The 22,719-nt window shown below is 40.2% G+C and overlaps 2 protein-coding genes across 2 annotated transcripts; one reads left to right on the top strand and one right to left on the bottom strand.

Annotated features, from left to right (window-relative positions):
* Positions 1 to 1,876: 1,876 nt before the first annotated feature.
* TRAPPC3L (trafficking protein particle complex subunit 3L) lies at positions 1,877 to 21,056 on the top strand (the record flags this gene model as incomplete). Its single annotated transcript, XM_081997426.1, has 5 exons — positions 1,877 to 1,918; positions 5,045 to 5,142; positions 6,920 to 7,019; positions 19,712 to 19,897; positions 20,937 to 21,056. 5 exons carry the CDS (start codon positions 1,877 to 1,879, stop codon positions 21,054 to 21,056), a joined length of 546 nt encoding a protein of 181 aa, XP_081853552.1.
* On the bottom strand, positions 15,126 to 18,964 carry CALHM5 (calcium homeostasis modulator family member 5; the record flags this gene model as incomplete). Its single annotated transcript, XM_081997425.1, has 2 exons — positions 15,126 to 15,515; positions 18,425 to 18,964. The coding sequence occupies 2 exons, from the start codon at positions 18,962 to 18,964 to the stop codon at positions 15,126 to 15,128; spliced, it is 930 nt and encodes a 309-aa protein (XP_081853551.1).
* Positions 21,057 to 22,719: the final 1,663 nt, after the last annotated feature.

Here is a 22,719-nt window from a genome sequence, read left to right as displayed (position 1 = left end):
CCATTGAATCCCCATTTTCTCAATCATGTACAAACCTTTCAAAATGTAGTACATTCTACCTAATACATCATATTATACCTGTGAATTTACATGTATACACGTGTGCACTTATGTATTTTCTAAACAGTGCTGATGTGTTCTTACCATGCATTGCACTGTCTGGTCCATAGTGTTCCTTCATGATTGTAGTATTAATAATGCAGGCTGAAATAATTCATCCTTATATTTAGAACTGGATAAATAAAATAGTGCTCATTTAGGGGTAGCCTTAAGTGCTTTGTGATGGTTTCACTGCAGTTAAGTTATGCTAATAATCTTCTAAAGATGTTTTTTAAAATGCAATGTAGTACACTTTCTTATGGAATATGGGATGTCTCTTGCAATGAGAGATATATTTGGTGCTTGTCACTAGTTGGAGACAATCTGAGAAACACACCCACCTCAGATTCGATTTAGAAATGCAAGTAACTGTCTACAGAATTGTAATGCCTGGCTTTTATAATTTATTTAAATTTAAATATGGGAAGAAACTTCAATAGCTTTACCTATAAAATGGAGTTGGATTTTAAAGGGGCAGAAAGGTTCCTAGAAAACAATGGAAGAGGCTTATTATATTGTAAAGTTGTCAACATCAGCACATTCTGTGTAAAATGAAAGCTGTTAGGATGACCATGTTTTCCACAGAAAAAGCTGAAAATCCTTTTATGTCTTATTTTTTGTTTTGAGTTGTGTCATAACTTTAAACTACCACTTTTTAAAGTAAATTATTCCTTCTTATCCCAGATGAATCACATCTGCTGCTTTCCTTGTATCTGGAGTAGTTAATACCTGTAATTTTAGTCTAGCACCAGATCTATTAATGAATTGAAATTTAATAACAGTATGGCATTCATTTGAGGCCAGGTATTTTTACTTCCTTTCCTGAGAGGACTCAGTGGGAATATATGTGGAGATGAGTCCTATAAGGACAGAGAGTTAACTGATTAATTTCTAAATTAACTAGTGACCATAGTCTAAATTTCTTGCAAATCTAAACTAACAGGATAGGCCAAATTTACATCAGAGGAAGATGGAAAAAGTAAGACGAACCTTCCTGGATGTTCATAGCAGGGATAAATTACAAGTAGGGTTTATAATACGTTACGAATGATACAAGATTCCCTAGAAACCTCATTAATGAAAATGCCATTTGCACAAGCTGGCAGCTGTAGCAGGGACACAGTTTATTCCTCTGTGAATCTGGGTGCTCTAGATCTGTCCTGCTAGCTTTGCAGAAACATGGTGGCAGTAACCTCGTAAGCCATACTGCTCCTGCCTAGGCAGACGCTAACTCACCAGACTAACGCAGTCAGAGCTGACAGAAGACTATAGCTCCCGTAAGTTGAAGATGATCAATTTTTAATTACCCTGTGCAGCAGTATCTTGCAATTGTGTTTTTATTTTTCAGAGAAGGAGCTTCTGTTAACTCTCCAAACACCAAAACCTGACACAAACAACAGAATGAATTTGCTGTCCCTAAAACGGTAAGACCTGTGAATCTCTTGGGGCTTCCCGGTTTGGCTTCCCATGGCTGACTGCTGTGTGTTTGATTACAAATCATTCTTATGGATGGAGCAGTTATTTTTGTTGTGTACAGGGACAGATCTGTTGCCAGTCAAATTTCTCCCAAAGGGTTCAGTACACGTAGAGAATAGGAGGAGCATCAGCAGCATTACGGATTGCAGCAAACACACCTCATGCAAAAGGCAGAAGAGCATAAAGGAGAAAACATTAGAGAAGAGAAAGAGGAAATGCAGTGACTGAGAGAAAACTATGCTGCTTGAGGAAGACAAGACATAAACTGATAATCAAGTACGTCAGGCATTACACAAACAACATGTCTCGGCCACCAGGAAGAAAGCAGGAGAACCACAAAATAGTAAGACATTTTTGTAATGTGCAAATGAAATTATGCATGGAGTAAGAATAAGCTATTATTATATTGATGTGTTTTATACAGTCAAATTTACGAATACTCTGAAAGTGCTGAAAGGATGGGGATGAGTCTGCCAGTATGAGAACAGAGGCGCTGGCAGCATTTATGGTTGCAGTGGGACCCCCTTGCAAGCTGCCAACAGGCTGCCAGCTATTAAGCAGTGACAGCAGTCTGTTTGAGCAGTAATACTGAGATTTGCTCTAGGAGCCTTCATATCTCTCCAGCTACCTGGCCTATGACATGAAATGATTTTCAGACAGTCCTGCACTCAACATGAATCCTTGAGGCCAGAACTTTGTTCTTGTTTTGAAGAAAAGAAGCTGCACCGGCCACATCTCTACCCCATGAACAGTTACAGGAAGAGATGGTTCATCTGGGACTGCAGCATACCTGATGCCCATTGTGTGCCACCTGCATAGCAGACCATGTCTTCTTTTGGGGGTTATGTTGCATGAGCAGGTGTCCTTCTTCATCCTCCTAATATTGCATTTTTTCTGTGCACAGGGAGTGTACCATCACAAGATCTCAGCATCTGGCTTTAAGGCCGAAATCTGATTCTTGGGGAGACAATGGTAAAACTGTAACCGTTGTCTTTGAATGTTGGCTTTGACCATTGATCACATAGCACAGAATTCTACCAAGTGGAAGTTATATAGACCAAAACTTCCTTCTTCTGCACTTCATGTTAATATTCTCCTAAAGGTCCAGCAGTTGTTTTAAACATGCTGCATGCAAGACTTTCCCAAGAGGGCTTCTTAAACTGCATGGTCACAAAAAGCAGTATTTTGTGCCATTAAAGATACCAGTTATTCTCCTTCTTGTTCTCTGGCAGTGGTGTGTCGAAATACAAAAAATTCAAATAGCAAGTTTCCTCAGAATCTCTTATCTGTGGTTGAAAATCTAACTGTTTAGGAATATTTTACCACAAATACAAAACAAAAAAGTGACATAATGCAGAAATAAGGTCACAGTGATTTAAAAAAAAAATAATAGTACTGTGTCTTGAAGATAATATGTTTGCATCTAAAAGTATAATTATGACACAGGTATATATGTATACATATGTATAACAAACTGAAGAGAGAGAAAGTTGCTAGTAAGGAAAAGGGAATATAGGCAACTGTAGAAGACTGACAACAAAAAGTGACTGTCTCACTGGGCACTTAACTGCATTTTTTTTACTTTATCCTTAGTGGTGAGGTTCTGAACAAGCTTAGAAAAGATGGGCACAAAGTTTCTGAGGCTGGGTTCTGTTCAGAAGCAGAGGTCTAAGTGCTTAGAGATTTATGGTCAGAGATAGAAAATGCCAGGTAAGTTTATGTGCCTCTGTGCTTAGCTAGTCATTAAATGAAACACAGAGAGAAAGATGTCTTTGTTCTTTATTTGTATGGTTCAATACCACACAAGTCTTTCTTCAGGAACTTAGAGCTTTAAGGGCTGTCTGGATGGTTAGTGGTGATTTTTGACAGAAGTTGGGGCAGTGGAGAAGTTTCAGAAAGCTTTAGGACAATGTTGTGCCAATTTCTGAAAAGGGGACAGAGATCTCCATTTAAAAAAAAAAAAGACTATAATATAATTAAAGTTAATACACATAAGTTTATGGGAAAAATGCTCCAACTGATTGCAAGAGTGGCTGCTAAATACAATTATGTTGATACAGTATGCTTAAGTTTCTCTAAGGTATTTGTCTTCTTACAACACAGACTTTTTTCTGAGACTAGAACAATACAGAACCTGTATGACATCCACTTACTCCGTTAAAAACTTGTTAATGACAATTTGGCAGTGTGCAGTATTATTGTAAACAGGAGTTATCACCAAGGCGAGTTTACACAATGGTTCCATACTACTTAAGACTTTGAACAGTGACTTGTTAAAATGGGAACATGGATTAAACTCCAGACTTTTCATGCAATGGGACCAGGAAGAGGTCTTTCCACCAAGATGTTCTTCCTTTCATTGTGTGATTTGTTCTATCGTTTTCATTGGTATTCACTATTATTTTTCCAGAGGCTATAAGCAAAAATCATCTCTAGTCTGCCCACATGCCACAGGCCTGTAGCACTTCCTTTAATTAATTCTTGTCCAAGAAGTTTAGAGTCAACCCAGGCTCTCCCTTAAAGGCCAGCTGCTATTCCTGCTAAATACAGACAATTCTGCAGTGCCATTGAGGGGATCTGGCAGGGCAGGGAGGGAAGAAAACTTTCCTCCAGTTGGTGCACAGCTAAAGATCCCAGACTAGTGCTTGTGACAGGATCTGTGTAGGGATACGCCTTTAAGCTCTTCAGTAGCTCTCCATGCTTCTTGGACAGGTGGCTGTAATCCTCCCCCATGCCCTTCCTCTTGCTCATGCAGTGGAGCCAAACCAACCACGTCTTCTGTGTTAAGATGCAGAAATAATGTCACAGTGAGATTGTCCAGGCATTTGGAGAACTAGTATTGATAGTGATTCAAGTTACTTGTAAAGTCTGATAAAGAACGGGAATTGTCAATGGGACTGATTCTTTTCTTCTTTGCTTGTTATTCTTTACACTTGTGCTGAATTATAGTATTTTTTCATTGCTCTCAGCTAATGTTTTTTATGTACTTTTTTGGGGGGTGCGAAGCAGCTGGTGATCTGAATCAGATCAACCATACCTTCGTGAAGGAACTGGAATTTTAGTGTATACACTGTTGTTCCTATTGTAAAAGGACTAATAGCTCATTGCCTCAATTATTCTTCCTGCAACTAAACACTTGTCATTAATCTTGGATGGCATTTGACAGCATTTATCAATCCAACATACATATGTGCTATTACAGGATGCAAGAATGTACCTGGTGAAAGTAGCTGTATCCCAAGAAATGGTATTTCTGACAAGCAAAATCCTTGCACAGAGGCTCAAGTGATGATCAAGTCAGACTCTGTCACACTTGAATTGTGGTTTTCAGTGATCACACACCCATGGACAAAAGTTTCTTGATTAACGTAAATGTTAATTTTTATTGCTTTTAATACAGTAACAGCTCAAAAGTGTGAAAAGGTTTGATTCTAGTTTGCTTCATTTTGATTTCCACCTTTTCTGGCAGAGCAGAGAACTTTTTGTACTCACATATGGGGCTTTGGTAGCCCAGCTGTGCAAGGACTATGAAAAAGATGAAGATGTCAACACCTGTTTAGATAGAATGTAAGTACTGCTTTAAATATTCAACTTTATTGATAATGCTATTTGTCCACCTATATGTTACAGACCATTTTCTGATGCTAAGGCAGAAATTACTACAGGTTAGTTTTAGAAGATGCAGAGACGTATTTTGCTCCTTGCGTGTTTATTATTATAGCTGTTTTTATAAAATCTTTTTGGTTTTCTCTCAATAAAGAGAAAGACTTGATAAAATAATGACAGGTTTCATTAAAGCAATATGGCTGTCTTTACTTGTGTGAAGATGAAAACATCTCAGCTTGAGGAAGAAACCTCATAGATTGGCAGAGCCGTGACAGTTGGGAGTAGTATTCTTAGGTCACTCTCTCTATATATGTACATATATAATCCATAGTGAGAAGGGTGTTTTTCACTGTACAGTTGCCAAATAGCTGCTTGTCAATTTATTATTCATTTGACATTGCAAATCTAAGGCATAAAAGTTGAAAAGGATCTAAGTAGTCATGTACATCACCAATAAATACCTTTCTAACTGCTGATGACATATTTACCAACATTATTGATATTGACACTTAGGCAATAAATAAATATTTCATGTTTTCTGATGCATGACATACTGCAATTTTAAACTCCATGCTGCCTAAAACAGTTTTTGGTCTTGTCATCACATTAGACATCAGATCACTTTTTGGCTTCTTGTCAAAGATGTGGTACAAAATCAGTAAGAAACTCCATTGAGCTCAGGCTGCTTCACTGAGGGTGTAGGGCCTCTGATAAACAGGCAGAGATTGCCAACATCCACATAAACGGAAACAAAAAATTCCTCAAAAACATTTCTGAGTTGACTTGACATCCTTTCATAACATTTGTGTCAATCTCTTCTTCAAAAAATGCTTGGAGGCATAGCTGTTTTGCACACTACGTAGTTACTAACCTTTATTAATGTGCGAGAGCTAGGAACGAATATTTGTTTTATTAAAAAATTCTATTAACTTCCATCCTTTTTTATTTAATTTCTCTGAAATTGTAGTGTTTTAAATACAAAAGGAAGGTGGTGTTGTACTGAAACTGTATATTAACTAGCAAATTTTGGATTCTTTCTGCAACTAGTAGATGAAGGGAGAGGCTATGTCAGAAAAAAGACAAAGAGGGAATTGTGGAGGAGAAGGAAAAAAAGAGGTGAAGAGGTAAGAAGATAAAGTGAAAGAGATCAGGTGTGATCCTATGGGTTTTCCTGGCACCTGAATGCTGCAGTGAGGGTGCCCAGGATGTGCTGAACTCCCTACCAGCCCATAGGTGAATGCTGTGACTTGAAGGGGCAGTTGCTTTGTTCTCTTTGACAGAGGCAAGGTGAGATGAACTCTGAGGATCACAGAGGAATGGATAAAATCCTGTGCTATGTTATCCTATCCTATTTTTAGTGACAGAGCAGTATTAATCAGGTGTGTTATTTGTATATTATTTATATATTATATAGCTAACTTTTAATATTTATTCATATATGTAAATATAAATGTATGTATAGACAATGTGTACATAAACAACATTCATATCATCCTTTCCAGGAGTATTGTGCTTAAAGGAGTATGATTCCTTAAATGACTACCTCAACAACAATCCCACTGTGCTGCAAAATGTGGTAGAAAAAGGAATCTGGACCAGCAAAATCTGTTGTCCTCAAAGGATTCATTGAGGAACATGCAGCTGTTTTGCTGAGAAAGCACAGGAGACAGATAAGGGAGATGGCAGGTGGAAAGAAGTGCCCCATTTTGAATGTTAACTTTCTTTCTTTTCTCCTTAGGGGATACGGCATTGGTGTAAGGCTGATTGATGATTTTTTAGCTCGTTCAGCTGTGAAAAAGTGCCGCAGTTATTCTGAAACTGCAGACATGATTGCACAGGTAAATAAGATTTACATTCTCTAGAGCCTCATCGGCTTCAGTGGTCTTAGCTTTTCCCTCCTCCTCTATCAGTTTGCTCCAGAAGAGTTATCTACATTTTCTGCTACATCATGATTCTCTTGTCAACAAACACTCATCTCCACACTCCCATGCTTCCACTGGGTGAAATACAGCCTTTTCCTTATCTACAACTTCATATCAACTAGTAGCTCACAGAGGTTGACCTTGAGAGGAGGCATCAGTTTCTACCTCTGTAGCATAGTGCTACATCAGGCTGGAAAAAAAACAACATTCAAATGAACACAAAAAATGTGATGTTTAGTGAGATAAGAATTTTGCAGATAATCTTGGTAAACCCCCAGGGGTAAGTTTACCACAAAGGGTCATCAGAACCACAGAATTGTTTCACATGGTTATTAGTTTATACCTAAGCTGAGGACAGAGGACAGAAAATGGGATACCACCTGTGAGAGGCTGCCAGCCTGACCTAAAGTGACCTTAAATTCAGTTGCTAAGCTGAAACTAAAATTCTGTTCCTCGTAGCCTCTGAGGTATTTTTCTATTAGAAGAATTAAAAAGTTTATTTTTGTTTGCTGCAGCTTCAGCTGATTTCTTCTACTCTTACCAGAGCACGCAGCAAACAACAAAAAACGATCTAGTTTTAACAAAATACAATTCCTCTATTCCCTCACTTCTTTTCTTCTTCTAAGAGCATAAGCCTTAACCATCTCATATAGATCTTAAGCTTTGATTTCTTACTCCTGCCATGTGATTCTCCTCAGCATCTCCATAATTATCTTAGATATTTTTTAACCTTAAAATGGTAATATTAGGAATAAGCTGCAGGTTTTTCTGCAAAAGGAAGACTCAGTGGTAGCAGAGAAGAACTGTAAGAAAGGAAAATGACAGGAACGTTTTCCTCACTACCCTCAAATCTAACAATGAAATCAAAAAGATAAAATCAGAGTGGGTAATTTCGCTGCCTTTGGTGGAATTTTCTCTTTTATTGGGTAGTCTTTCTCACTACTGTCAGACAAGAAAGATCTAGGAGGAAATTTAGTGGCGATACATGGGGATCTAAAGATGTATTTTTGCCCCCATGGGCAAATCAGATTTCCTGGGGAAGCTCAAAGAGAAATACGTAGGAAGTCCAGCCTCTTTAGTCTGGGTGGTAATCTGAGGTGGTAGTTCATAGATATTGAGTTAGCTCAGACTAATACCTGATCAGGTCATGGTGACTGATCCCTTTTATCCTTTATGATTTTCAGCTATGAAGTGTTGCAAGTGAAGATATGCCTGGCCTTTCCCAACGGCAAAAATTAACCACACTTTTTAACAGTTTGCTAGGTAGTTATTGAAGAGGACAGAGCAGGGCATCAGTTAGTTGACTGAGATTCATTTCCATTGGCTCATTTTAGGAGACAAAAATATGCCTGGCATAATTTTGGTTGCTTGAGAATTACCAGCAGCATCAGCTAAATGTGAGCATTATGCTTAACTGCAGACTGCGGAACTAGGAAACAGCAGGGTCTCTATACCGTGAACTAAGGCACCAGTATATGCTGGTTTTACAGGATTATCTTAGTTCAGCGTGTACGTGGATGTTATCAGGTGATGTGTGATCCTGCTGACATTAACCATGTCAGAAATACCTACGTTACATCTGAATGAAATGGAGGGACAGAAGTTATGCTATCATTCCAAAATGCTTGTCATAGAGGAACTGATGGCTGTCACAGAAATAGATAAAGGACCTCTTTGCATTTGCTGTTGCTGGTAGGGCTATAGAGTGCACACGTGCGCAACACAAACATACACCATGGTCTGCCAAAGTTTAAAGCAGAAGCAGGTGACGTTACCAAAAGCCAGCCAGATCCCATTAGCTCATAAAGGAGTGGAAACTAAATTTCTTACTGAAGTTTGGAGTCTCAAATAAGGATGGTGTATAACAAAGCTCCTCCTTTGGAGGAGCTGAGCCGGGGTAGAGGATCCATTAGAGATAGTGAGGGCAGTGGAATGAAAACCATGAGACAAGCAGCATTTCAATCACTATTATAATACACTGTCTCATTAAAGGGATGACACTAGGCTGCAAAATCACATTTTTGTTCACTTTTGCATTCTTCTCTAGGTGGTATTTGTACTTTATTTTCTCTGAATTTTCACATACATGCCAGATATCTGGTTTTCAGGGTCTTGTTCCTCATAGTTCCCTTATTTACAAGTGCTTTAATACAGTTGAGCCATCATTCTTAAGTACAGAGATTCAACAACAAAATACAGTGAGAAATTGACCATCAAAGTAAGGAAAAAGACACTATTTCTCTGCAGGTTGTACTTCAAAAGAAACTCAAACTTTAAAGCACACAGTCTCTTGAAAAGACTGTTTGTAGCAAACTAAAAGAGGAGCTCTGTAGTAGAAATATAACCTTTCTGAGGCCAAAAGTGATACGGAAAGCTTTTTCACATTTCTTTGGCAAAACATTTTTATATACTCTTCAAGCACATTTGTCTGAGGCACATACCAACAAAACATACGTAAAATGACCCAGCGAGTAACTGCAAATATGCTGTTAGAGTTGTCAGTTCAGAATCACACAGCTGTTTACATGATCTCTTTAACTCTTCAACAGTAGTGTTCTCAGCCAGGAGAAAGTGCTTAAACACATAACTGCATTAATTCTTCTAAGGTAGAAATCTGTTTGAGGATGAGTGTGAGGAGTAAAACCAGTTCAAAGTAAAAGTAATTAAGGCAGTTAAGCAGTTCAAGTAGGTAAAGCCCAACGTCCTGTAAACGTAGCTGTTATCCTGCAGTCCTTTGGAAAGCAAAGGAGAAATCTGTAAGATCAGGCTGTGGGCGTTCCCTGTGGAAATGGAAAGAGATGAAGCAAAGGAAAAAAAAACATAAAATGAGGAGTTTTGGACAGCTTGCCTTATTAAGAAATAAATACTAAAAGAAAGGTGCACCTAAGGCAGTGACTGAGGGCTTAAAACTTCAACCACTGGTTCAGACCGCAAAGCCTGGGATTTACTGCTAGCTTATACTGGTCTGGAGAAAGGCCAATAAGTTTTGATGATGAGCCAAAGTGAGTCCTTTTAAGCTGAGTTCCCATGGTGCTCACTGACTTCGCATGTTGGTGCTGTGACTTTGCGTGGTTACAGTTGGGGTAGAATAAAAAAAAGATAAACCAGGCCATTTAAAAGTAGGTTTTCTGCTCAGTGGCAAATGGGGATAAGAAAATGGAAACCAACTGAGGAATGGTATTAAGAACAAAGCTCAGCTGAAGAAGTAATGTCCAAGACTGGATTCAGAATTTGGATCTAACTGAGGATTACTTTTGAAATGAGGGTGATAATTTTGCTCTATAATCCTAAAAAAATCAAATTTTTCCTTCAATTCCTCCTCACAAGACCTCTAGCATCATTGATCTGATTGAAAGTGATGCAAAAAATAAACAGTGTCTGGTTTTAGATCTAATTCTAGAACACTGTTACCTGCTACAGCTCAATGTCGCCGTGCCCTGGGAAGTGTCTGTGTGCGTGTCTGTAAGATCAGGCTGTGGGCATTCCCTGTGGAAATGGAAAGAGATGAAGCAAAGGAAAAAAACATAAAACAAGGAGTTTTGGACAGCTTGCCTTATTAAGAAATTAATACTAAAAGAAAAGTGCACCTAAGGCAGGTGGCAGCAGCCGTGCCGTGCCCCCTGTTCTACAGCAAGCTCGTAAGCTCCGTAGCTGTGTTAATACAGTGCTGTGCCTAAGGATACATCCCATGCTTAAAAGCAGTGGCTGGAGAGATGGGCTTTATTGTGGAAGCTCAGTACTCCAGGAATGCAGCAAACGTTATGTCTCTGCAACTGCTTGTAGAGAGGCCCTTGGGTACTACCAGGGCTGGGGTAATCCAACCATGTCACCCCCAAGCCCAGAGTTGTAGGTCGAGAGATGTGATTCACCTTCCCATGGTAGGTCCTGCCACACAAGGTCCCTATATAGTGACATATGGCCAGTTTTGAAGTGTGACAGAAGCTGGCAGAATTTACGAAACTGGTAAATGCTTTTCAGATCTCAGCGGTGAGAGGGAAATGCATACAGCAGGTTACTGTGTGAAGTGGTAGACAGTAAACTAAAAAATTAAGTGCTCCACTGTAAAAAGTAAAGAGAAGTTTGTGACTACATGGAATCAGCAACAGATGGCAAGATCTTTAAAGCATCTTGCTCTTCCCAAACACTGACTGTGGAAAAGTACTAAGAATGAAAAATATGCTAGCAAAAATGTTACTGTGGCTGCCTTTCCTCTTCTAAGCAGATTAAATCTGGTCCTTCATTAATCTTGTTATTATGTCATCTGAAATTATGGTTTCAATTTTTTTAACAGTCTGTATTATCACTTACTTTACAATATTACTTATGCATACAATATTTTGTAGTGAAAAGTCCCCAGTAGTATATAAAGGGACTGATAAGTTAGTGGCCTTCTAAATATTTCAGTAATTCTAGACTGTATTTGAGCACCATCAAAATGTTAATGAATTTTATTCTCACTGCTTGAGAAAGATGAGATGCTGGTTGAGACTTTGAAAAAGAGCAGTGGTACGTTTTTAATTCTGACTGCATAGATTTCTTGTTTGACATTAGGCAATGTATAATCCCATAGGAGTTGCAGGTAACATTTTCAAAAGAGAGATTTTGCTTTATATGGGTGTTATTTTGATGATGAGCCTATGTACATATCTAAATGGATATTCTTTTTTCTTCCATTTCATACAGATAGAAATGAAACAGATTTATGGATGCAATTTTCAAAACTACTCATGCGTTTTACTTCCCTGTCTTGGAGTCTCAAAGAAAGATTGAAAAGACCTGTATTCTACCCTCTGGGAAGTTGTATATGGTAGTTTTAAAGGAATTTTTGTCCAGTCATAGCCTGCTTTTAAAAAAAATGTTCATATCTATTCATTGAATTACTTATCTATGTACTTAAATTATTTATTCTGCTGAGACATTTTTACAATTTTCACTTTAGAGCTTTGCTATTTTGCCTTAATTTGGTCCTCCATTGCAAACCAGCTGCTGGTTTTGCATAGTTTCCATGCAAGTTCTCTTTTATAGAGGAAATTTTAACAATAGAATTTGGACAGATTTGTCATACCATAATGCAAAGTACAGCTGAAACTAAATTGAAAGCATATGAGGGCCTAGCACAGTTAACTAGTTTTTGTTCTTGTAACAAAGACTTTAAATTTGATGAAGCAGTAGCAGAAGAAGAGTTAAGAGAATTTAAATGAGAAAATTGGGTTCTCACAGAGGAGAAGAAATAGTAAACTGAAGGACAAAGCACAGGTAGCTGAGCAGAAGTTTCCTGTTTATTTGTGCACTCATATTTTGATGGACATCAAAGTTAATGCAAAATATTTCCAAGAGACAATGTTGATTCTGCTGTTTGGAATTTTTTTTCCAGTTTGTTTTGGGTACTGTTGACAATAGTCTTCGCCTGTTTCTGAGCTGCCATGGTAGCTACTGAACTTTAATTCAGGGAGAATGTTGATACAAAACAGCTTTTGTGATAGATGCATGAGTGACAGGGTTAAATTTGTCAAAACCACATTCCTGTTGAAAACATAGGGTCAAACTGGCTTTTATTTTTGTCTGTTTTTATAGAAGTACTGCAGCATCCACATGGCAATTGCATTGTCACAGGTGTTTTGGTAAGACGACACAGAGTAACACAGCCCTGGGAACAAGGGCTGGTGAGAAACTTAGGCTCCTACCAGGCACAGGTTTGCAGCTCTAAACATTCAGCAGCTGCTTTTGGAGGTGGAGACACTCTCAACATGAGTTACCTGTGAGCATGAAGCAGGGTAAGGTTGACGAGAGGAGAATGCACCTTGCTTTTTGTTGCTTTTTTTTTTCCAGGCTGGGAAACACTACTGTTTCAGATGGTTCTGGCTACTCAGGTGCAGAGCTTTGCTTGAGCTTTCTCCTGAGGAAGAAGAGGCTGCCAAAAGCCCAAAGTGGGATCTCCCTATCCTCCTATCTTTCCCTCTGCCAACTATGCTTTTGCCTCTGTGTCCCAGCTCTCATATCACAGTGAAGACCTCATCCTTCCATCAGCTCACTTGTTTCCCATGTTCCTTGATGAGCTCCTTAACCTACTTAGTGTCATCCCCTTTACATCCCCACTTGCTTTCATTTTCTGTGGTACTAGTGAGGAAGGAGGTGGAAAGATGGCTTTGAGAAGGGAAGTTTGTCCTAGGTAGTGAGGACATCCTGTTAGGTGGTGTCTCCTCTCCCCTTGCATGTAGGGTGGAGGTGAGAATGGGGCTGGGCAGTAGATGTTGGGGCATCTCTCATAAAGAAAGAGAAAGCAGACAAATGGGAAGGGACATGTATCCTGGAATTAGATAGTTGCTATACCAGGAGAGGAGCCCAGGGAGAAAAATGCATATGCACCAGACATGGTGTCAGACGTGCCTGCTGTTGTGATTTTCATTTTGGTGGTGCTGCCTCTGTGCTTTCAGCTGCAGCAGATACATTTAGGCATATAACATGTTCTAAGTCTGCTGCAAAGTGAGTCAGCTGCAATAAAAAACTTTAAAACATTTGCTCAAAGACCACAAGTTCTTCAAAACACACAAAGAAAATTCTAAGCAGACAGTGGAATTGGCTCTTGGATTTTATTTTTTAAAAGAGTAATGGTCTGTAAATGCAGATAGAGGCTTTTTTTTTTCTGCTGAAGAAACACCGTGAGTATGAGAAAGTTGGGTAGCGTACCCTGGTTTGTTGATAAGAGCCTGACTTGAGCAGAGCAAAAATTCTTTGCAGACTCAGGGAGACTGGCAGTAAAATGCTGCATAAAAGCCTGCCCAGTCACCCCAGGGAAAGAAACTTGGCAGAAACTTTGTTGTCCTTTCATACAGTATTTGCAAAGACTCTGGACACCCCGTGTGAGAGCCACGTGGTGAATTCCAAGTGGTTGAGGTAAAGTGTAGGTCTCTGGGGTGAAATGCATTTGTCAGAAGCACTGATCATGCAGTCGCCTCACCTGCATTGCCTGCCTGTTCCCCTTGCTCCAGACAGTAAATTTCTTAAGATATTCAGAAAAATGAAAATCGTCCTGCTGCAAAAATATTTTTTTGTCTTAAAATGTGGAATTCCGTTCCAGGCCCTCTGCCGTACACTGGCTGCAGGCCCAGTACAAACAATATTACATAACTCTACAGGCTGCACCCAGTGCCTGAAACCCACTCAAAATAGGAGCTTTATACCTGTACAAAGAGAAATTCTCAGTGGGAGAAGATAATACCAAGTACTGTACAGAGGCAAAATACCAGTGATGCATTTTCACATTTGTAACAAAGCATTAGCAAGAACTGCTTATGTTTCAAAAGAATATGTTATTTTTTAACAAAAACACAAAAATGCTGAACCGTTTGGTAATTTCACGTTCTTGGTACCCTACACTTTGGCTGTAAGATTTGTCTAAAAAATTGCCTGGCACTTCACTGTTAGTGGAGGTCACTGCCCCATGTCCCCAGCAGATGTCTCAGAGATTGGAAGACCAGGACAGATCAATGTGACCATCGGTGGCATTCTAGGTACAACAGGAGCCCAAAGACACTGAGATGCCTTGAGTGACCACTGGTGCCTCAAAACAATGCCGAACCTGGAAATTACCTGGAAGCAAAAATTTTACTTCATGTGGGCTATCAGAAAGCCACACACATTTCTATTATTATATTCACACCTTTTAAATGGTGTTACTTTATGATAGTCTCTTGATTTACATAGGGTGAGCGTACTATAGCGCGTTTTACATAGTATATTGTTAAAACCCTCCTGCAGAAGTCATTATTCATCTCCTTTTGCTGTCAGCTCTTGATCCGGAGCCAGTGACATTAGCAGAGCATGAACCCTAGGTGCCATGGAGGACTGCAGCCTTTTCACTGATGTAGGGAAATAATTTTATTCCATCCTTTGGGAGCAGGTTTGTAACTGGTAAGGAACGTGATGAAGAAGAGAGAGGCCACTGTGAAAAAATATAGAGATGAAACCAGCTAGAAGTATGCTGTATTAGCAAGATATAAAAAAGCTGAAAATATCTTTGATCTACGGTATTTCCCTTCTGTCTACAAAGTCCAGCATTGTCTCTCTTTCCTCATGGATTTCTTTCTGGCCTTCTTCAACTAGCCTGTGAATTGTGCTATAATGCTGTTTGCTACTGCTGAAAGAATAGAGCTGAGAAGCATCTTCCCATGCCTGAAAAGCTGGCAGGGGAATCGCTTCTGGTTCTTTGTTCTCAAAAAAACACTCCAGGTTTCGCTCGCTCAGCTTGGTGGCATAAAGCTGGAAAATCTGCTCCAGTTGCTCCTTCTCCTTCTCTGTGTACACCTTCCAGAACATCAGCTGGAGGTGGCTGACTTTTGACTGGCAGCTGGCACAGCAAGTGGTTAGCAGCGAGAGAAGAGCTGTGGTAACTATCACACACCAGCCTAAAATCTGGGGAAAAAAAAAAAATGAATTTCAGGTTAAAAAGGCCCAAGTGAAAATGCTATTTAAATCAAAAGTGTCTGCCAGAGCAACCACACTTTGTACGGAGGGCCTGCCTCTCCTCTTGGGACCTTACTGTGGGTGTCTCATCCCAGTTTGCATTGGATGCCTGACATTAGTGTTAATGGGGCATCCACATGGAGACCAAAGGGAAGCAGAAGACGTCAGGATTGAGGTTTCTCTATAGCGTTCATTTTGATGTCTCTTTCTCAGGAAGGCCAAAGTGGGTTGATTTTTACAATGGAAGGTAAAATGCTCCAGAAAAGTTGGCTTATACTAGAGTCTGGCTGCCTCCCCATCCCATTTTATAACAAAGGGAATTCGGATATCAACAGCTGAAGAGACATGTCCAGCACAATGGCAGTGGCAGGTTCAGGGACAGATGATCTTGAATCAGACCTCAACTACAAGACTGTGTGTGAAGAAAAACCTAGGAGAGGTCTAAATGATCAATCAAGTAGTGCTATGGCTGACTAGAACTATACGGAAAACAGAGCGGACCTGAGAGCAGGAGTAGTGTCTGGGTAATTTAGAGAGGATATTGATGAGAGTTTATTGCAAAACTGTAACAGTCTGGCATGTAGTATATTGGAATTGCTCACTGAATTCTTTCACACAAAGGGAAAAGTGTGTAGGGAGAATAAAATACCACAATCACTAGATGGTAAATTGTTTTCTATCTCCTGAAAGTGTTAAATAAAATTACCCAGCAAGAATTAGGATTAAGACATGATTCTGAATTGTGATGAACTACAAAACCGAAAAGGTTAAGTAACTTTTGTCCCAGATAATCAACCTTTTAAACTGTGACCATTTTTAGGTGTGGTGTTTTCAGACTTCTTTTTAATTAAAAAAAAAACCCAACAAACCCAACAAATGCATTAATTAGCTAATAGGAATATAAAAGCTGGTCTTAAAAAGCATTTCCCAATTCTTTTACCAGGAGACTTACTGAAATCTACACTATTCTTGTGAACTTTTTTGGACTTCAATGAATAAGCCCTTTGTAATGGAAAATCATTTTTATGCCAAAACTGGTTTAAAATGACCTTCTTGCCCAATCCTGTGAGAATGCTGGGAGGAGATGTCATGAGAAAGAAGAAATAGCCTGTGCATTGGCAGGTCTGTGTTGGTACTGGAATAGAGCCCAATTCATCTACACACTGATTAGAACTAGATGCTGTATTTTCAGAGAACTTTTTTTTTTCATGAAATATGCTTTTCCAGCATCACTCAACTTTTTTTGTAGTAACTTCAGTGTTTGACAAAATTCTGTTAAGAGCATTTTAGAAGAAAGAACTACTTCTAGGATCAGAGCAAGGGCCGAGGGTGGAAAATGTGCTTGAAATTGTTATTGTGGGATGTTCTCCTCTAAGGAGAGCAGACGTGTGAACACAATTTTTTCATGCCTTGTGCCACTGGCCTAGCTAATAGTTTTACCCACCTACTCTACTGCAATGTGTAACATTTGCAAAAAACCCCACTTATTTTCAAACACTGGAACAAATTCCAGTGTAGAACAAATCTCGGTCTGAGAGACCCATATGAACCAGAACTGATTTCCTATGCTTTAATGGTGATGATATGGAGAGCTGCAACCTTTCTCATGTGAACTCTTGCACTGACGTTAAAAAAATAACTGCTGGTAAAATTCTGTGTCTAGATGAGCGAATAAAGAAAGTTTCCTCAGTGAAATATGTGAAACAGAAAAGCTTGACAAACAATTATTCTTAGGGACTGGTATGGAAGAAGAGCTTCACTTCCTTTTATTTTTCCAGTCACTTTGTATGGACTGATGATTTCTATGAAAGAAATTAAACTGCTTCTCTTTTCTATGAAGGAAGAGAAACTGCTCTTTTTAGCAGCTTTTCACTTTTCTTGCAGCTTGGAGAATGAACCCATGTATTCTCATGCTATAAACTGAGTCACTGGTCCTTCACTGTTTCCCATACATACAACTTAAAGTCTTAAGCACTATTTGTTATTTCCATCTAAAACTCTCAAATAAATTGCTTTGTCTGCAGTGCAGGCTTTGTCTGCATTCCAGTCCTGTTTGCATGAGGATTTGAAAATAAAACCAGCTTTTGGGGGAGGAAATGGTTCCAGATGGATACAATTGTCTGACAAAAACTTGCTGGCTCCACAGAGTGTTTTTCCTTCCTGCTGACAATCTTCTTTCCATCATTTTCTTTAGCTTTCTTCCCCCCTTTGTTTTGATTATTTGTCTCTGAATTTATTTATGTTACAAGGCAGTGAGCAGAACTGTATCACACGAATATAGTAAAATGTAATACAATCTCAGTTTTGCATGTTCTGCTTGTTTTATTTTAGGGTTTCTTCCCTCCTCCAAGCAGGACAAAAACATGCTCTCATCTGGCATCATGAACATGAAGAACACAAACAGAAACATATTGTATAAGCAGTCACAAATCTTACTTTCCAGCATTTTTCTAATGTTAGTGACCTAAAATTTCATTATAGTTTTCATGATGGTATAAAATAGGAGAGTGTGGTATGGATTTTTTAATAGGACAGACCCCTTTAATAGGGTGACATCTGTTAATTCAGCCTCCTAAACAATCCAGTAGTTTTTCTCTTTAGAGCAATCTTCATTCAGGAAGAAAGCTTTAAGTTATCTGGTCTTTTTGATTCTTCTGTCAGTGGGGCCCCCAGGACGTATGGCATAGCTCAAACTGAACTAAAAGATGGATTGATTGTATTGCCCAAGGCTGCATCATGCCAAAACTTTGTTTAGATGAAACCAACGGTTTTGTCTTAGCATCTGACATCGGGATCTCCCACAGGTCAATCACAGCAGCAGTACAAACTGCATAATGCTCTTTATTTATTTTTCTTACCTGGGACTGTGCTTGAAGAGTTCGTTTCAGTTCGTCACTCTCTGAAAAGGGCATGGAGCTTTTGTCACAGGCTACCTTGTGTAGCTCTTCAAAGCACTTTGCAGATTTGCTGTGGCAAACTGCATGTAAGTAGGCAGGATTTTTCAAGCCACTCATGGCACATTCGTAAAAAGTCCCGTTGAGCAAAGCCACAGAAAGCCACATCACTGGGGCTACCAGAGCATTTAAAGTGATTTGTCCAAAGATGTAAAAGAAATGGCAGATATTCCCTCTGGGGAATATTTTTCTGGGATTCACCCAACAGCCTGTAAAGAGTTTCCAGGTCTTGCTGTTCAAAAAATATCCAATAACTAGCAAAACAAAAGCTGGGGAGAAGAGAAATACCAAACCGTACCTGAAGTTTTCATTGCTGCAGGGGCATCTGAAAGCAACAAGAGAAAACACGCGTTCACCTCCCATTGTCAGCAGCGCCATAAAACTGTAACCTATAGCGGTCTTCCGGTTCATAAAGAATTTCAGGATTGTTTGGAAACCATCCATGTTTGGTGCTCACTAAAGAGGTAAAAATCAAGACACTTTTATCTTTGGTCGTGCAGTCTGTAGTGGTGTAGCAGGGGCGAGCTCTCCGGAGGAAGAACAGCCTGCCGCTAGCCTGCCTGCGTATGCGCTGTCTAGATAATGCTGTGATGTCACTGTCTGGAGAAACACGCTCACAGGGGACCCCTCCATTAGCAGAGCAGATGTTGCACATTTACTGTAACGTTCATCAGTAGGGGAAGGAAAGCAAGCAATGCTCTGTATAATCAAGTAAGTTTGCAGTCTTGGCAGTCGTCGTCTTGGTGGGTGGTTGTTTTTTTGTGACTGCAGATGGAGTGAAAACACACACTCACCAGTTGCAGGAGTTCTTGAGCTGTGATTATCAAAGTTGCCAGCAATGTAGTGAAGGACCTAATATGGACGTTAATGGTCCCAGGGGAGTGCGACTTGACTGAAAGCAGATGGGTGATAACAGTAAAACCACTTTGTATGGGGGTTGTGAATGTAGGAACATCAAAGACAAAATAAGCAGCCTTCTGCTCTACTTCCCTGGACTATCACATAGCTTCAGATTTGCATCTCTGGCTCAAACTGATCACCGAAGAGACAAATCTAGTTTGATTTCCAGCCTGTCTGGCCCTTCCCCCTACTTTCCTGGGGTAAATCTGGCCTACAGGATGTTGCATCCTAAAGTTTCCCCTCTGGTTTGCACACGACAGATTCAAGGAGCAGAGTTTCATCCTTTTGCAGGTTGCTTTCAAGATGTACCTTGGGGTCACCCCTAGGGTGAGCTGCAGTAGTGCCGCAGGAAATGAATTCTCCTTAATCCTGGACAAAAACCCGCTAGTGGACTTTGTGGAGGAGCTGCCAGCAGAACGAGCATCACTTTGCTACTGTAACCTCCTCTGCGGGGTGATTCGAGGTGCCTTGGAAATGGTAAGGAAGTGCACGTCTGTTGTCTCCATTCTTTGTTAATACGCAGAGGAAAGCAAACCCACTTGCTCAGATAAATGAAGGAAATTAAGTGATGTTGAATCTGTCTCTCAGACTAAATGTCTATAAATACAAAGAGGGCCACACTGCTCCTGGATCCTGAGGTAGCGAAGCACAGAGGTTGGTTCACCTCCATGCTGTCCCTGCTTGGCTCTTCGGTGGCTCACTCAGGTGCAAAAGCCAGGCGGGACGGGCAGCCATCCAGCACGGAATGTGGAGAGCCAGGGGGGCATGCTGGACTCCCCCGTGGCTCCTTGAGCCTGTCTTACTTTCCTGCATAGGTGTAACCAGTAAGAGCCATCCTGATTCTTTCCAAATACGTGAAGATAAATAATATTCTCAGGTTACCGCAGCTCCTGCTGAAAGGCAGAACAAAACGTGGATGAGTATAATGTTAAAACCAAAGCATCGGAAGTGTATCACATGGGATTCCAGATTTTGTTTATAAATTTAAGACTTTTGCAAAGGAATAAACAAAGGGCACAATTTGAAAGTCACTGAGTTGTACAGCATCTGTGGTATTTTCTGGAAGATAACTTTTGGGCTGCTTTATGTTTCTCTCAGTATCCAATTCATCATATATTTTATGTTTCAAGAAAGCAAAAGCTGTACAAGTATTATGTATGTACATCAGTCTCAGAATTATAGTATCTAATATAAGACTAATTATTATTACATCATAAGTGTTAGCACCTGACCAGGAAATTTTGTGATCACAGAATCATCAAGCACACAGTTTAGGTTCTTAGAAGAAAACAAAGCACTGGAATGAAGGGTAATGTATTACACAAATTGCAGTGTACATAAACTTCCTTTTTTGTGAACTTTGTTGGGAAAGATATTTTAAAACAATCTAGAAATCTGTTTCTTATGAAACCTGAGAAAGGGGGTCCCCTTGTGGTAAGAGAGGGAGAAAAAGCTTGTTATACTGGGGAAAACTGGACATTTCTTTGCTTAACTGATACGACCTGATTCTTTCTAGGTTCACTTAGCAGCAGAAGTTACCTTCCTCCAGGACAGGCTGAAGGGTGATGCTGTGACAGAAATAGGAATTACATTTCTAAGGAAGGCTGAAGACAGAAAGCACAAAAGAAATAAATGAAAGGAGTATTGGAGGAAACCCTTGCTGAGCGATATTTTGCACCTTTTGTTTCTGAAGAAGACATGCAGGGTAAAGATGGCTTCCCTGGGCCAGCTGCACCAGTCATACCTTTGAGATGTGAAGAGAGCTGGGCAGCAGAGGAGGGACAGAGCAGGGGCAGAGCAGTGTTAATTGTCATGACACGGTTATCAGTGTAAAAGATCAGAACGGCCTGCCCTTCCTTCGCACTAACCATGCTCTTGAGCTCAACGGAGGTTTTATTTCATTATTTAGTGCACTCGATGTAAAATAGTCATTCGGACACCAGCTGTTTTCAGCTAAACATGACGGCCTTTTCCCATTTTGTTTGCTGGTAATGTTTAGAAGCGTGGCTGCTGAGAGGCACTCTGTCTCCCTGGCTGTGAATGGTTGTGGTCAGGAATAATTAATTAATTCGCCGTGGCTGCTGTATGCAGTGTCTCGCTGCCATGTGCCTGTTCGGATGTGTAGTGGTTTGCCAGTCCTTGTCCTCCACACCGGACATCCTGCTCCCTTTGCAACCAGGGAGGGATGCGGCTTCACTGATGGCAGGAGCTGGCTGCCTACGGCTCTTTCAAGCCCCAGATGCAGTTTTGCTGGCATGCCTGTTCAGTCCATGCATACGCCAGGCTGCAGCACTCTGATGACTGCAGCAACGCATGTGTCGCTTCAAGCAATGGGCCTTTTCATGTCAGTCTTCTCTCTTCAAGAGCACTGATCTTATGACCAAAGTGAACAAAGCATGGTTTATTTAATGTATAGGCACTTGTGGATCTGTACTTCACCTAAGGAAGCTTGAATAAAAATTCAGAGATTGCTACACAAGCTGGTCGTTGTGTCTGTTCTTTTCTGACCTTCATCATTGGCCATTGAACATCTGCCACTTGGCAATGGACTTCTGTTACCACACCATGACTTTGAAGTAGAGAAGTAGCAGCCTCACAGAGACCTCAGTTACAGAAAAGGTTTAATGTTGTCCAGTGTAATGCAAGATATCTGGGTAAAGGTTGGACAAAAACCCAGGTCCCAAGTCCTAGCACAGTACCCTACCCACAAGCCCAGCTAACCTTCTTCTCACCAAAGCCCTTGTTTTAAATCAAAATACAGATCCTCAAGTCATCTCAGTGAAGCCCAGATTTATCTCTGATACTATCACTGTGATTTGTACCCACATCTCCTATTTTTCCCTCAGTCTGCTTACTTCTTAATCCTGCCAAGTGAGGGACACCTCGTACCTTGGAGACAGCAGGGTTCACTCCCACCAGAGCTGTACAATCCTCATCATAATCCTTCTCTCTTCCTTTGTCTTAACAGTGATGTACAGTGGTGATGTAGTGTTACAGCTCAACCTGTTAAAGAGTTTCTGCCTGCTAGCAAAGTCAGGGCTGGATGTGACGATATTTTTAAAGCAAGGACTATTAGTGTCATTCTGGGGCTTTTTCAGTCTTGCCACACTGGCTTTGGTGTGGCCAAGGCTTCCTTCCCTTCCCTCAACGGCGAACATTTGCAGTGATGCTCCGTGTATGACATCAAAGCTGTTTCTTTAGGTTTCAGTATTTCAGAATAAACAGCCCGAGGAAATCTTTACTTCTACTTGGACATGGTAAGTTTTGAAGACATGAAAACGCCTGAGCCAGTCAAGGCA

Source organism: Phaethon aethereus (assembly GCF_964289735.1).
Source record: "Phaethon aethereus genome assembly, chromosome: 3".
NCBI lineage: Eukaryota > Metazoa > Chordata > Aves > Phaethontiformes > Phaethontidae > Phaethon > Phaethon aethereus.
This window is presented reverse-complemented; position numbering and strand designations above follow the sequence as displayed.